General features: G+C 40.6%; 1 protein-coding gene across 1 annotated transcript in view; it reads right to left on the bottom strand.

Moving 5' to 3' along the window:
• Positions 1-1,982: 1,982 nt before the first annotated feature.
• Positions 1,983-13,996, bottom strand: part of Gpr176 (G protein-coupled receptor 176) — a 134,483-nt gene continuing 122,469 nt past the window's right edge. The window contains exons 2-3 of the mRNA XM_048793762.1: positions 8,268-8,520; positions 1,983-5,090 (exon numbers count right to left, since the gene is read on the bottom strand). Coding sequence (XP_048649719.1) covers positions 3,974-5,090; positions 8,268-8,520 — 1,370 coding nt within the window. The 3' untranslated portion in view covers positions 1,983-3,973. The remainder of the gene's footprint in view (positions 5,091-8,267; positions 8,521-13,996) is intronic.

The following is a 13,996-nucleotide window of genomic DNA, read 5'->3' as shown; positions in this document are numbered from 1 at the left end:
GGCAAGTGACCCTAAGGGCCCCCTGCAGCCAGAAACCCCCCTACTTGCTTGAATATGGCCAGTAGTGGGACCATTGTGTGTTGTCCTTCTGACAAACCACTTAGGTGTCCAGAGTATGGTGACCCCTGAATAAGTGTGATCATAAGAGAGCACTTTACCAGTTGCCTTCTGGGCCTAAGGAGGAACATGTATATTTTGTTTACCTTCCCAGTTTCGTAAGAATTTCAAGTATCAGTATTTAAATTTGAGGTGTTTCACATAAAACCTGGAGAGATCTGACTGCTCTCAAAGGGAAATATGGTAACATTGGGCCACCATCCTCCCTTGGCTGCCTTCGAGAAAGGCAAAGAGAGAAGCAAGCTGGTACACCCAGGTAGGAGAAAGTTTGAAGAGCAGCCTTAATAGAGAGGGGAGGGAGCTAGATTGGACTAGGAATTAAGAGTGGAATTGAGGGTGTTAGGTGCAGGACAGGCTGGTCTGCAGGGCATGCCAAACAAAGTTAGCTGCAGGATGACCTGGCTTCTCAAACCCTCTGTCTGGTTCTTTATCACCTGTTTGCTTCAAGCCCAAACACCCAAGCCCCTGCTCAAGGCTGAACACTCAACCCCCCACTCAAGGTTGAACACTTAACCCCCCTTGTGCCAACAAGGCAGCTTGCAGACCCAAGACCCCATTAGATTTGGGCTATAAAAACTCCCTGTGCCTGTTCCTTCCCCCTATCATAAAGTTCATTCAGACTCAGGTGGGTAAAATTTCTAGTCAAGTTTTTAACCAGCTTCTCCTCAGGAATTACCAACTCCTGGCTACTGATGATACCTCCAGTCGAGACCTATGCCGAATGGACTGAAAACATCATGGATCTGTGGTGGCAAGGAACCTTCATTGATACCAGTCTTCTCTGCCCTCCTGTGGGGGCTCCTTACTTCCCTCCTCTCTTTCTCCCATGCTGCCCCATCACAGCAGGAAGCAGCCACAATGAGTCGACGCCCACTCTCATTTAATAACAAAGAGGGGGGAATGTTGGGAGTCGCCCTGGCTCCAAAGACTAACTTCCTCATCCCCCAAGAAGAGCCATCCAATGGTGAGCCCTGCTGCTCACATGATCCTGCCGTCCAATGGTGAGCCCTGCTGCTCACATGATCCTTACCCACCAATCAGAAAACACCCCAGCCAACTGTCAAACCGTTCAACCATTAAACTGTCATAACTGTCAAACCACCCCCGGCTCTATAAATATGCAGAGCTGTTCCTCAATAAACGGGCATTTTCTCCGACAGCGAGCCTTGTTTGTTCTTTCAATAGGGCCAGGATTTGAACATGAGAAATCTGACCTTGGAGGTCAAGGCCCCCACCACCATGCTAGTGACAATCTCTTTTGCAGGATACAGATGTCAGTCCAGTCTTCCCTTGTGCAACTCCACCTAAAGATTAGAACAATCCAGGATTGGGGTTGTGGCTCAGCGGTAGAACGTTCACCTACCATGTGCAAGGCACTGGGTTCAATCTTCAGCACCACATAAATAAAGGTATTGTGTCCAACTACAACTAAAAATAAAATAAAATAAAATAAATATTTTTTTAAAAAAAAGATTAGGGCAGTCCATCTGCCGACTCAATTTAAAATTCACCTTTATGACATTTATTCAAATGTTGCATTTTCTTCTTTGGGAATTCATTCTCTTCCAGTTGCAAAAACACAGAAAAATGCTGCTGCAACGTGGCATTTGCATTTGTGGGGAAAAACTGAATAACTTTAATTTGAGACCATGAAGGAAAAGAGAGGTTCAGATGGTATAATACTCAAGAGGGAAAAGAAGGGAGAAAAGCATAGCTCATACAACTTTTTGTTGTGATGGTTCAGAAATGGATGTTTAATTTTTAAAATATTATTCTTCAAAAAGTATAGAAATACACCTGGCAATAACCTGTAGAAGTCAACCATCTGCTTCAAATATACATAAGAAATACACCCAACCAAAAACTCTGCTTCATCAGAATTTATTTAGCAACACATCTATATTATCAGGACAACACCCAAATGGATACATTTGACAGATTCTTGTAAAGTGGATAGAATTTTCCGACAGATTGTTTTTTCCCCTTGATAAAAGCTGTAACAGTTATGAGGCTTTGAAAGATAAGTTTAAAGGGCCACAACATGGACTACCAGGGCCAGGAACTATGGAGGCATGCACACAGGGTCCAGGAGTCAGGAAAGCCTCAAAAGAGGTGCCAGTTCCCTGTTTCTGCTGTGAGCAAACAAGGCTACAAGGTGAGAAGCACAGAGAAGAAGGTGCTTCCTCTGCAGGGAAGATCCTTGGCTTCCCATTCAGGAATCACAAGACATAACACTCAAGAGAAAAAAGAAAAGGAAATTCCCTACACATCCTCTGAGCTTCCTTCAGGGAACAAGGGCTCACTGTGCTTAAAGGAGTGGGTGTGTCAGGACCACTGCCTTTGGGATGTGGAAGTTTGCCAGGGAGGACACCCACCCACTTCCCTTCAAGCTTTCTCAAGGCACCAGATTGGAGCCCCCAAGTAACTACCATTAACAGGAACAAAACACTCTAGAGAGAAGAGTAGGCTGGCACTTGATTTGTCCTCATTAAAAGTGAAGCATTAGGTCTGAATTCAGCCTGAAGAGATGAGAGCCACCAGGAGACTAATGAGCTGAGAACGCTGCCCTCCTTCTTCCACCCACTCTGGCACCTACTAAAACTTCACTGGGAAGGAGGAAATAAAGAGCTTGCCTGGTCTAGGTGTTGCTTTGGCATTTTACAATGATTACTTCTCCCTGTTCCGTTCATGGCTCTGTCTGTGAGAACCACAGTTGTACAACACATTGAAAATGAGACTGGCATCCATTCTCTCAGAAGAGAGTCATTTTTGTCACTCTTGCCAGTCTTTTGGGCAGAATCAGCTTTCCTAATCAAGTATTTTTAGTTGATGTTTCCAAAGAACCCAGATCATGCTAACTTTGCATTTCTCAGCCACCTTTTAATGCCAAAAGTTTCCATAACATGTTTTTTTCCAATATGCTTTACTCATACTGATTGTGAAACAGCATCTTTCATATGAGATCATGTGGAAGAGAAAAGACTACAGTGCCATGGGCACCTCTGAGCAATCTTTCTTCTCCACCTCTAAGTTTCTCTCTCATTTGTTAATAAAATACAGTTTAATAAAAAAAAAAAGAAAGAAAGAAAGAAAGAAACCTTAATTAAGAGCCTGCAGTGTTTTCCAGCTAACACTGGCCATGACAGAATGATGCAGGTCCATTTTTCAAAGGCTCTGATGATGTCAAAAGAATGTCAGTATAATCAAAAACAAAAATCCCCCTTGTCCCCTGAACATATCTAAGGCCATATTTGTCAACCAGAGGTGGAATTGTCATCCCTTACTTATACTCCAATTAGAGGGATGAAGGATATCGGGAGGAATAGTGAGACACATAATTTGAACTTTCAGGGAAACAATGCCAGATGCCATGACCCTATCTTCTCAATAGAAAAGGTTTTTCTATTTGTTTTATTTAAGTTACCCAAATATGCATCTTCTTTGTAATCTCTCCACTCCAAAATTATCTTGGGCTTCCCTTAGTGTTTCTGCTCCCTCTGAGCTTGTGGAATTCCTCTATGTGTGTTCTCTTCTGAGCCCAGAAAAATGAGAACTCCCCCAGAAATGCACATGGAGCACTCACCCAAGACTTGTTCCAATCTGCCTAACTTTCACCCCATAGAGAGGAATGTAGACTTTAATGAGCACATGGATCACTGAGACAAATGTGTCTACTCCTTCAATAAATAGACATTTTGATTTTATATAGATTTCCCTTTCATTCAAAAGCATTTGGCCTATACAGAAGGAATCACCCTACAGTGGGTTGCAATGAGATCTCAGAACTCATGGTCACAGTGAAGGAAGGGCAGGAATGTAGAAGTTCTCTGTTACTTCCAGGGATTTACAATCCTTGCTAGGAATCCACCTTTGGAAAAATGCTCACTTTGTTGTTTCTGCTCATCTTCCGTTCTACCCTGCTTGCCTTGGGCATCTTTGTCTGGATCAGCTCTTCTGGGGTATTGCCCAAGGGGGGAAGCAGTCTCTTCTTGCTGTTTCGGGTCTCTGACAGCCACTGAGGAGGCAACTCAAAAGGCCCAAAGCCAAACTGCAGCGAATACTTGTCAGGGAATGTCTCAGGCTCCACAGGGGCTGCTGGTGCCACCTGGGATACAGAATCTACTGCGCCTGGGGGTGGCGTGGGGCGTGCAAACTGTGGTCCCTGTTGTCCCTCCAGGCAGGTGCCTTCTTTGGCCTGGAAGTCAACCGAGCCGAGGTACTTGGCTTCACTCTCTTCCTCATCCTCTGTGGGCTTAAAGATCTGCTGCTGCCCAATGTGGAACATCTCTAGGAGCTGGCTGCCCGAGCGCACACTGGGTTCCAGGCTGGTATCAGTCACCCCACTCCCAGTACTTACCACATTCCGGCGGCTGTACTTGTGGTGCAGCTGCACCAGGGTCCCTATCAAGCACTTGCGGACTGATTTGTTCACAGTTAGGAAAAGCACAGGGTTTGCCAGCAGAGAGACCTTGGGCAACCAAATGGCAGTGAGCAGCAAGAAGACAGAAGTGTCAGGGATGTTGAGCACAGTCTGGTAAACAACCAGGGTGGCGTAGGGCACACTGCACAGGATGAAAACCATCACCATGGAGAGCAGGGTGGCATGTAGCTCAGCCTCCCGCTGGGAGGCATAGGGGATGGAGACAGTGTTCTGCGGGGTCCGAAGCGCTGCTATGATGACCTTCTTCTTTTGGCTGGCACTCAGGGCCCGTCGGATCAGGATCAGGAAGAGAAACACCACAGCCACAGGCACAATGACCGTAGTGATGTTATAGATTAGAACATACACGATGTGGCCCAAGGAGTTGCTCCAGACTTCTGTGCATGTGGACATGGCATAGATATCAGCCACATTGGTCACTGCAAACACAGGGACACTGGCCACAATTGCATGGGCCCAGATGTACATCACCAGTTCCCGGGACTTGGCATCAGATATTTTTCTCTCCAGTGGATAGAGGACAGAGTAGTACCTGCACAATACACAATCAAAATTAATTTCACAGAAGATACTCTGCCAATTAAGGAAAAATAAATTACCAAAAGTAGGCAAGACGGGGGAAAGTGTCAGGTTCTTCTCTTTGGCTTAAGCCAGGGAACCACTAGAGGAATCCAGAAAGCTAGACCTTAAGTTTTGAGAACTCTATCATACACTAAGAAGTATCATAGCATCAGTACACCAAAATAAATAAATGAGCTGTAAATACATCTATTTTCCACTTTAAGGGTAAAAGGTAACTTATTACATTTTTACATGGATGAGAGACTCTTCAGGGAAATTTTTGAAGCCACTAGCAAGAAGAAATTTGTCTACACACATATTCAAAGCCGACCATGCAGTGGATGTCATTAGCATTCAAAGCAGTTCAGGGCAGAAGAACTTGGGTGAAGTCTGGATTCCAACAAGTCCCAGCTAACAAAAATTATGCCTCCTCAATTGCCATTGTTCTCATGATAACTCTATGAGAAAATGATAGTATTAAAATGCTGGCACAATTAACTTTTTGCTAAAACCAGATGAGACTTTTTTCCTTCTAAGCTTTAGCTTGATGATTCTATAACCTCTCAAACAAATGCACTTTGTTTTATTATCACCAGTGATTTGGGAAAACTGAGTAATTCATTCTAGAGCCACACATATTATAAAGGTGCTGCCACCTTCCATCAGAGATATGGTGAGTGTCTTCATCTAAACTCAGCCCATGTCTCTTCTGTCAGCTAATATTGGAGTTGACCTCCCAACACAGTGACGTTCACTCACTCATGGGGCCAGATAAGCATGCATGACAAGTACCATCTCTGTACCTGTCCTGTGGCAATTCCTGGGTTACAAACATGGAAGATGCACAGAATGTCTCTAAATTCCATGGTAAGAAAGACATGTACATGAAAAATTATAAACAAGGAAGTGATGGCTTTACTGGAGGCAGGTACAGGACAGGGACACCTAGAGCTACCTGGGAAAATATCAAAGAGAAAGCAGCATTGTGATGGAGTCTGGCAGGGGGACAGCAGGGAGGAACATCCCAGACTGAGATGTGATGAGAGCACAACAGTGACCATGGATGATCAGGAAAGGATGGAACATGGTGAAATGTGTTCTAGATTTCTTTCTGGTAAGGAAAGAAAGAGAAAGACATGCATAAATGAGGCATACTCTCAAAAATTTTTTCCTTAATACAGATCAATATTTCCAATCACAAGTCTATAAACATGTGATGACTCCACCCCCACACATGAATGCATGCCCAGAAGTCTACTAGCTCTGCTTACATTTCCTCACTCATATGAACAAACCCAGGCCCCCATCAATTGCTTATTCCATTATGTATTACAACACAAGCACATAGTCCTCTTATAAATACATCTCTAGAAGATGATGCAGGAAGTGTGGGTGGCCTTTCAATTAATTTGCTAACTTGGTGCCATGAAACCAATAGCTGCAAAAGAAATGAAAGGATGTCTTCCCTTCTCCCTCATGCACACCATGCTGGTTCCTGAAAATGACTTCTGTGTAATAAAACAGGAATTTACCCAGCTTATTTTTCTACTAAAAGAACTTGTTTATCTTTTTGTGTTAATGGAGGTAAAAATGCAAAGTTCTTCTGATGTAAAGATAATAAGGATTTCTTTTTGTTTTTATATTTCTATATCTAAGATCAGGGCCCAGAATAAGGCTCAGAAATTACTGCACTGTTTCCAGGTATAGTAAAAAACTATTCAGTATAAGATGTCCCCACTCTTGTTGAAAACTATGATTAAAAATTTTCAGGATTCATATCAGCATTATTCACAACAGCCAAAAAGTGGAAACAAACCAATGTCCATCAACTGAGAAATAGAAAAACAAAATGTGGTTTACCTTACAATGAAAAGTTATTTAGCCATAAAAATGAATATTCATGCTATAATATTGGTAAAACCTTGAAAACATGCCAAGTGAAAGAAACTAGATGTGAAATAACACATACTATATGATTCCACTTAAATGAAATATTCAAACAAAGGCAAATATAGAGAGACAGACAGAAAGTAGATTGTGGTTGCCTAGGTCTGGGGTGGGAATGGGAAGTGACTTCAATGGGCACAAAAGAGAGTCACAGAGCAGAACACTTTGTGAAAAAATTTGATGACCACAAAGTGCCCATTGGGAGGGTGCTGACTACACAACTCTATAAATACACTAAAATTCATTTACTTGTACCTTTAAAATGGCTACATTTTCTAATATGTAAATTATATCCCAAAACCACTTTAAAACAAAAACTTCCAGGAAAGAAGACTTGTGATACAAAGCTGAAAACTTAATATTCCACCAGGTCAGTGTCACACACCTACCAGCCTAACTACTGGGAAGACTGAAACAGGAGGACTGCTTGAACCTAGGAAATAGATGCCAGACTGGGCAACACAGCAAGACCTCATCTCAAAAGGAAAAAGATTTCACCAGACCAGACAGTACAAGGAGCAGTGGAAAAAAACATCTCTCACAGACACAAGCAGTTCAACACCAAATGCATTAGATCAGCCACTAGAGTGTGAACTTGAGCCAAGGACTCTGGCTTCCAAATTATAAAAGGCAATAACTAAGAATAAGATTCATTTCCAAATGAATATCCTTTTAAAAATGATCACATGGAAAAACCACCACCATGACAATATGAAGCCTTGGATCTAAATTGTCCAGAGGAATTCTAGTGTTATCTGATGAGGTCCAAATAGGCCATTTGTTAAGTAACTACTGAATCATTCTCTTGTTCTTCCAGAAATGTTTTCATCCTGCATCAAAGATCCCTAATTGCAATGTTACCAATCAGATGAGCAATCTACTTTTAATTGCAATGCAATACCAATTCCAACCAAGATGATGTGACACCATGATCCAGTAGCTCTGCTCTAGCATCCTCACCATATAACCCCATGCCATGTCTTTTTGTAAGGATCTTATTTTCCACGGCTGCTGCAAATCAATCCATCCTTTGTGAGGCTGTGTTTTAGACATTCATTCCACACCCCCCCCTTTTTTTTTTTACCAAAAGCAGACTAAAAAGCAGCATATGGAACATTGACTATTCATCATTTGGTTCATGATGCTCAGTTTTCAATATACTTTTTAAATAAAAGCTGAGCCCCTAGCAACCTGAACTTACCTGTCCAAAGCAATGGCAGGGAAGCTGAGGATAGTCACAGAGCAGAACACTTTGTGCAAAAACTTGACGACCTTGCAGAAGAGCATGGTGTAGATCCACCAGCAACAGTGAGGACTGGTGCTGAGGACGATGTCAAAGGGCACGCAGACCAGGCTGGCACAGATCCCCGAGCAGGCCAGGTTTTTAATGAACCTGTTGGTGACAGATTTGAACACTGTTGTGCGGCAAGTTGACCATAACACCATGAAGTTTCCTGGCCAGATATGCAAAAATAAAAATAAAAAAACAAATTAAGAATTTAAATAAAAATTAAAAATAAAAAATCAAGAAAAGGAAAGAAAGAAAATTTAGGTTAAAAAGAATTTTTAAAACACCTTTCAGATTTGACTTCAAAGGATTTCATTTAAACACTCACATATTGTCAATTTATGTAAAATTAGATTGCACACACATCATAAAGTGTAGGTGACATTTTGGTGGTAAGTTTTGTTATTTAATTTTAGGCAAAATGGAATTATGATGATGATGAGTTAGTATCACTGGCATATAAACAATTAGCTGGGTATTACTTAATCTCAGGTAGTCTACTGTTATCAAGTTTGCTAATGACTTCCAAGTTGCCAACTGCAATACAAGTACACTGTAGGTCACACATGTAATTTAAATTTTTCTCATAGATACCTTTTTGTTTGTTTGTTTTATAGTTGTAGGGGGACACAATATCTCCATTTCACTTTTTTTCAATTTTTAAAATTTTGTTTCAGGTGTTGTTAGACCTTTATTTATTTATACGTGGTGCTGAGAATCGAACCCAGTGCCTCACACATGCCAGGCAAGTGTGCTACCACTGAGCCACAGCCCCAGCCCTCCATTTCACTTTTATGTGGTGCTGAGGTTCAAACCCAGCACCTCTCGTGTGCTAGGCGAGTACTCTACCACTGAGCCACAACTCCAGCCCATCATAGATACCTTTTTATAAGTAAAAAGAAGCAAGTGAAATTTTAATAATAAATTTAATTTAACCCAATAAATCCCAAATATTATCATTCCACATGTAATCATTATTTTAAAATACTAATGAACTATTTTCCATTCTTGTTTTTGTACCATTTTCAAAACCCTGTGTACATTTTATTTTACACCAACAACACATCTCAATTTGAACTAGTTACATGTGCTGAATGGCCACATGCAGCTAGTGACTACCATACTAAATAGTGATACTCCAGACTTTTCAGCTGTAGTGACACAGTCAGCCCTCTCTCTTTGAGCATTCTCCTCTATGGTTTCCAGAGAACTACTATCTCCTTGCTTTCCTCCTACCTTCTCACCTCTGCCAGCCCCTAACCTACCCAGGTCTTCTTTTCTCAGTCCATCCTCTATTCTTTCTACAGCCCCTTCCTAGGTTACACTCTATTCCTGTGGTTTTTCCATTAAAATGCTGATGACTTCCAAATTCATGTCCCTAAGAAGGCCTCTCCCAACTCTAGACGGCTATTTCCAACTAAGTTTCCGATCCCATAATCCCCTTCAGTCTATTACATCTTTCCATGGTCCTCAAGGGCCTACATGATCTGGTGTCTGCCTCCCTCATCTCACACCATCTTCTGGCTTGCTGGGCACCAGCTCTTCTGTCCTTTTTCTGCTCTCAAAACACATCAAGCCTTTTCCTATCTCAGTGTCTTTACCCAAGTTTTTTATACTGCCTAGCGTGAACCTCATATGTCTGGATCCTTTTAATCCAGGTAGTAATTTAAATGCTGCCACCTACAAAAGGCTTTCTCTCACCCTCTTTTTATTTTTATTTTAAATACTGCTCCTCCTTTCATTATCTTCTAATATGGTACCCTATTTTATCCTTTGCAGTTCTTATAATTATTGGTTATTTGTTTTCTCTCCATTTCATGAGAACAAAAACCATGTCAATCTTGTTCACTGTTATAAGTCCACACCTGGCTTAGTATCTGGCACAGAGCAGGCATCTGATAAATATTTGTTGAATAAATGAATTTGTAAAAATAAGTGGACAAACAGTAACCAAAAGTCCCTGCAGGAGGACAACCCCTTTTGTAATTTGTGTGTCCATCAGTAGGTAGTCTCCACATGTCCCTCTATATCAGAATGACTAAACCAGTATCAGAATAGGTATGGGAATGGACACCCAAGTTGTGAAAGTGTCCCAGCATAATGACCCAGAGCAAAAGTTTCACAAATGCCACTTCTGGACGCCGTACAGCTCACCCTGAATCTCCAAGGGCCCCAGTCTTCAGATATGTAGTGCAGCCTACTCTACTTTTGCCTGGGGAGAGAGCAGGACCATCAGGTCAATCAGTCACGCCCTAAGGATACCGCTACCTCCTGTGCCCAAGTTCACAGAATGGCTTCTAATGAACTGAGCTGACAGCCACAGCGTGCTTTGAAGGAGAGTGATGGTTCCGGGCAGCGACAGCAGAGTTCAGGCCTACAGACAAGGTCACGGCAAGGAGCTGCCTCATTGCCTCAGATGTAGACAGAACTTACTGTCAACAGTTTCTCTTCAAACGCAATATCCTACAGCTGCCCATTATCCCACAAGCAAAGTAGGAAAGTAGGAAAGCAAAGTAGGAAAACCAGCCACTGAATGTAGGTATGTAGGCCAGCTGCCTCTAGGAAAATCTCTACTGAACTCTATATTAGTATGGTGACTTGTGAGATGAACTCAGCCGTTTGTATACACACACACACACACACACACACATTTATTCAGTTGTTTTTACTAGTACCACCAGACAACAAATGATTTATTTGAAACTCGATTGATTAAGGATTTTATTTTTTGCCTGTCATTCCTCCACAAAAGCACAGATTAGAGTCTGACTGAGGCATCTTTTCTCACTTCAGTTTTACAGACAAGACTTAAAGTCTGGTAGCTACTTATTAATAAAATAGACAACTTGAAGAAATTGTCCGTGGAGGGAGCATGCGTGCCGGGTTCTTCAGCTTCCACAATTGGGGGTGTCTCCAGTCCACTGTTCAAGTAAGCTATTTTCTTGTTAAAGTCAAACACTTAGGATTTTTTCTCTCGTAACTGTTAATATTTGTTAATAACTATTAATATGTTAACTTTCAACCTAACCTACCCAACACATGGTAGGATATGTTGAATATAAAATCTCAAATAACAGAACAAGCAGGAAAATTCATTGCAAAGGGCAGGCTGTGGGCCTCAGGTCTCTTATCTTTTGAAACCTACCTTAAATTAATTTCCATCATTATCCTCATATTCCACATTCCCATCCATATCTTTCCTTCCTTATTAAGTCAGGCATGCTTTTTTATTGCTTTTTTTCTAAATCATACTTTAAGTTTATTTGTTATAATAATAATTTGAGGTCAAAATATTCCAGCTGTGGGATAGGGTGCCTGATATACCATCATAGGAATCATACAGACAATAAAATGAACATTTTATAAACACATCCACACTTGTGAATGAGGAAATTTGTTTTCTCACCTTTTTTTTTTTTTTTAAGAAAGGCAGACAGACACATGCAGCACCACATTTGGATGTGTCTGGAGTCTTGGAGGTATGACTACCATATGTTCTCCTGAAAATGGACCTTGAAGGCTTGTTTAGAGGTTCCAGCAGGGGAGCACAACTACTCATATGCCCTTGACTAAAGAATGGTCCTCCTTCATGGGGGAAGATAGTCCTCCTCTCCTGAGCACTCATGGAATGAGAGAGGAAGGGGATACCCTCCTAGCCACCAGAAAGATTAAATCAACTCTGAAGATCAGAGCAGTGATAGAGGTCAAAGTCAGATTGCCCTCACACTCAGAAAACCTGTTTTCAGTATATTACTGGAAAAGTCTGAGAGTGCTGTAGTCACATTTTATCTCCACCTACATAAGACTCTAGGCGACACCTAGACCTAACCTGATTTGTTATTAAGAACATGACACTAAAGAACACTATGTTCTTTCCATTTTCTAAACCATCATTCTCTCTCATTTAAAACTGACTTGCTTGGCTCTAAGAACCTGAATTGGATCAAAGTTATCAGGAGAGAACTGCCTACATCCAATTTCTGATTGGCCACACACACACGATTAACTACAACTGACTAATAATGAAGAACTACCCATTTTTTTTCCCAGCTAAATTTAGCTGTCCATTTGAACTGATATATTGGGTTTTACATCTTTGAGAGCAAAAATCTCGGTGTGTTAAAGAGACTAATTTAAAAATTGAAAAAAAGATATTTCAAAAGAGCCATAGGAAACAGTGTCTTTGAAAATCCTTCTGGGAAAATAGGTACATTACCCTTTTTCAACTACTCTCTTCCCCAGAGACTTAAAGCAGTAAAAAGATACATGGTCATGCTTTTACAGAGAGATAGTAGATCACCCAGAACATTCTAAAAACTGAAACTTGAAAAAAAGCAAGTGCTCACAAGAGTCAAAATTTTGTCAAAAGGAAAAGTCAAAAATACTCTGTAAATGGTAATAGTATAAAACCCTGAAAAAAGAAAAGAAAATGAAACAGACTGTGGCCAAGAAAGAGGCCAAAGTGAACAGACAAAGGTTAGAAGAATTTCAAAGGAATTTTCACCCTCAGCAAGCTCCATGTGATACAAGAGGAGGGTATAAGCAAATTAAGTAATACTAACACTATAATAGGAGAAACAACAGACAACCACTTTGAGCAGAATGGATTTCTAAATGTCTTCTTGCCTTCTATGTTCAGTTGAAAGGTGGCCAAAAGCAAAGTCTCTAGGGTTAAAAGAATTATGTGAAGGGGAATAAGAAAATACTTTTAATCAATCTGCCAGATAACAAGAGTGACTCCTAGCCTGTCTACATCTTCATATTTCAAGTGTCTTTCTCTATAGATGGCACTTGCTTTTTTAACTGATCTGACAGTCTGTTTTAACTTGTATACTTAGAACCTTTACATTTAATGTAAATTGTGGTGATTGGATTAACATCTACCATCTTGTTAGTTGTCTCCTATTTGCCCCATCTGTTCTTTATTCCTATTTTCTTCTTTATCTTCCTGATTTTGGATTTTCTTTTTCATAATTCCATCTTATCTCCATTTTTATTTTTGTTCTTCTGTGTGTAATGTATCCTTTTTTTCTCACTATCTTCAAAATTTTTTCTTTATCTTTGGTTTTTGGAAGTTTGAATATGATCTGTGTGTGCACATTCTGTCCAGGATATTGTGATTTTCTTGAATTATGGTTTATGTCTTTTATTATTTTTGGAAAATTCCTGGCCAATCAATATCTCTTCAAGTATTTCTTCTGCCCCTGCTTTCTCTGTCTTCCAGATTCGGATTACATATGATATGTATGATATGTAGAATAATGTCACCCACCAATAGACCTGTCCATGTATAACCCCTGAAAGCTGTGAATATGTTAGGTTATTTGACAGAGAGGAATTTGGATGCCTAATTAAGGATTTCAGCTGACTATAAGATGGGGAAATTATCCTCATTATCATCATTATTTTAAATTCTCTGGCTGATAGTTTCAATATCTGTGTCACATCAGAGACTGGAGGAAGCTTTGTCTTTTGACAGTAAGGATGTGTGTATGTATGTGTGTGTATGTGTGTGTGTGTGTGTGTAATAATTTTAGGTTGAAAACCAGATATGTGAGTGTGTATATATATGAGTGCATAGTGTGTATGTGTGTGTATAAATATATATATATATATATATATATATATATATATATATATAT

The sequence above is a fragment of the Marmota marmota genome, unplaced genomic scaffold, assembly GCF_001458135.2.
Source record: "Marmota marmota marmota unplaced genomic scaffold, marMar, whole genome shotgun sequence".
Taxonomy (NCBI): Eukaryota; Metazoa; Chordata; class Mammalia; order Rodentia; family Sciuridae; genus Marmota; species Marmota marmota.
The sequence above is the reverse complement of the archived record's forward strand: the minus strand, read 5'-3'. Positions and strand labels throughout refer to the sequence as shown.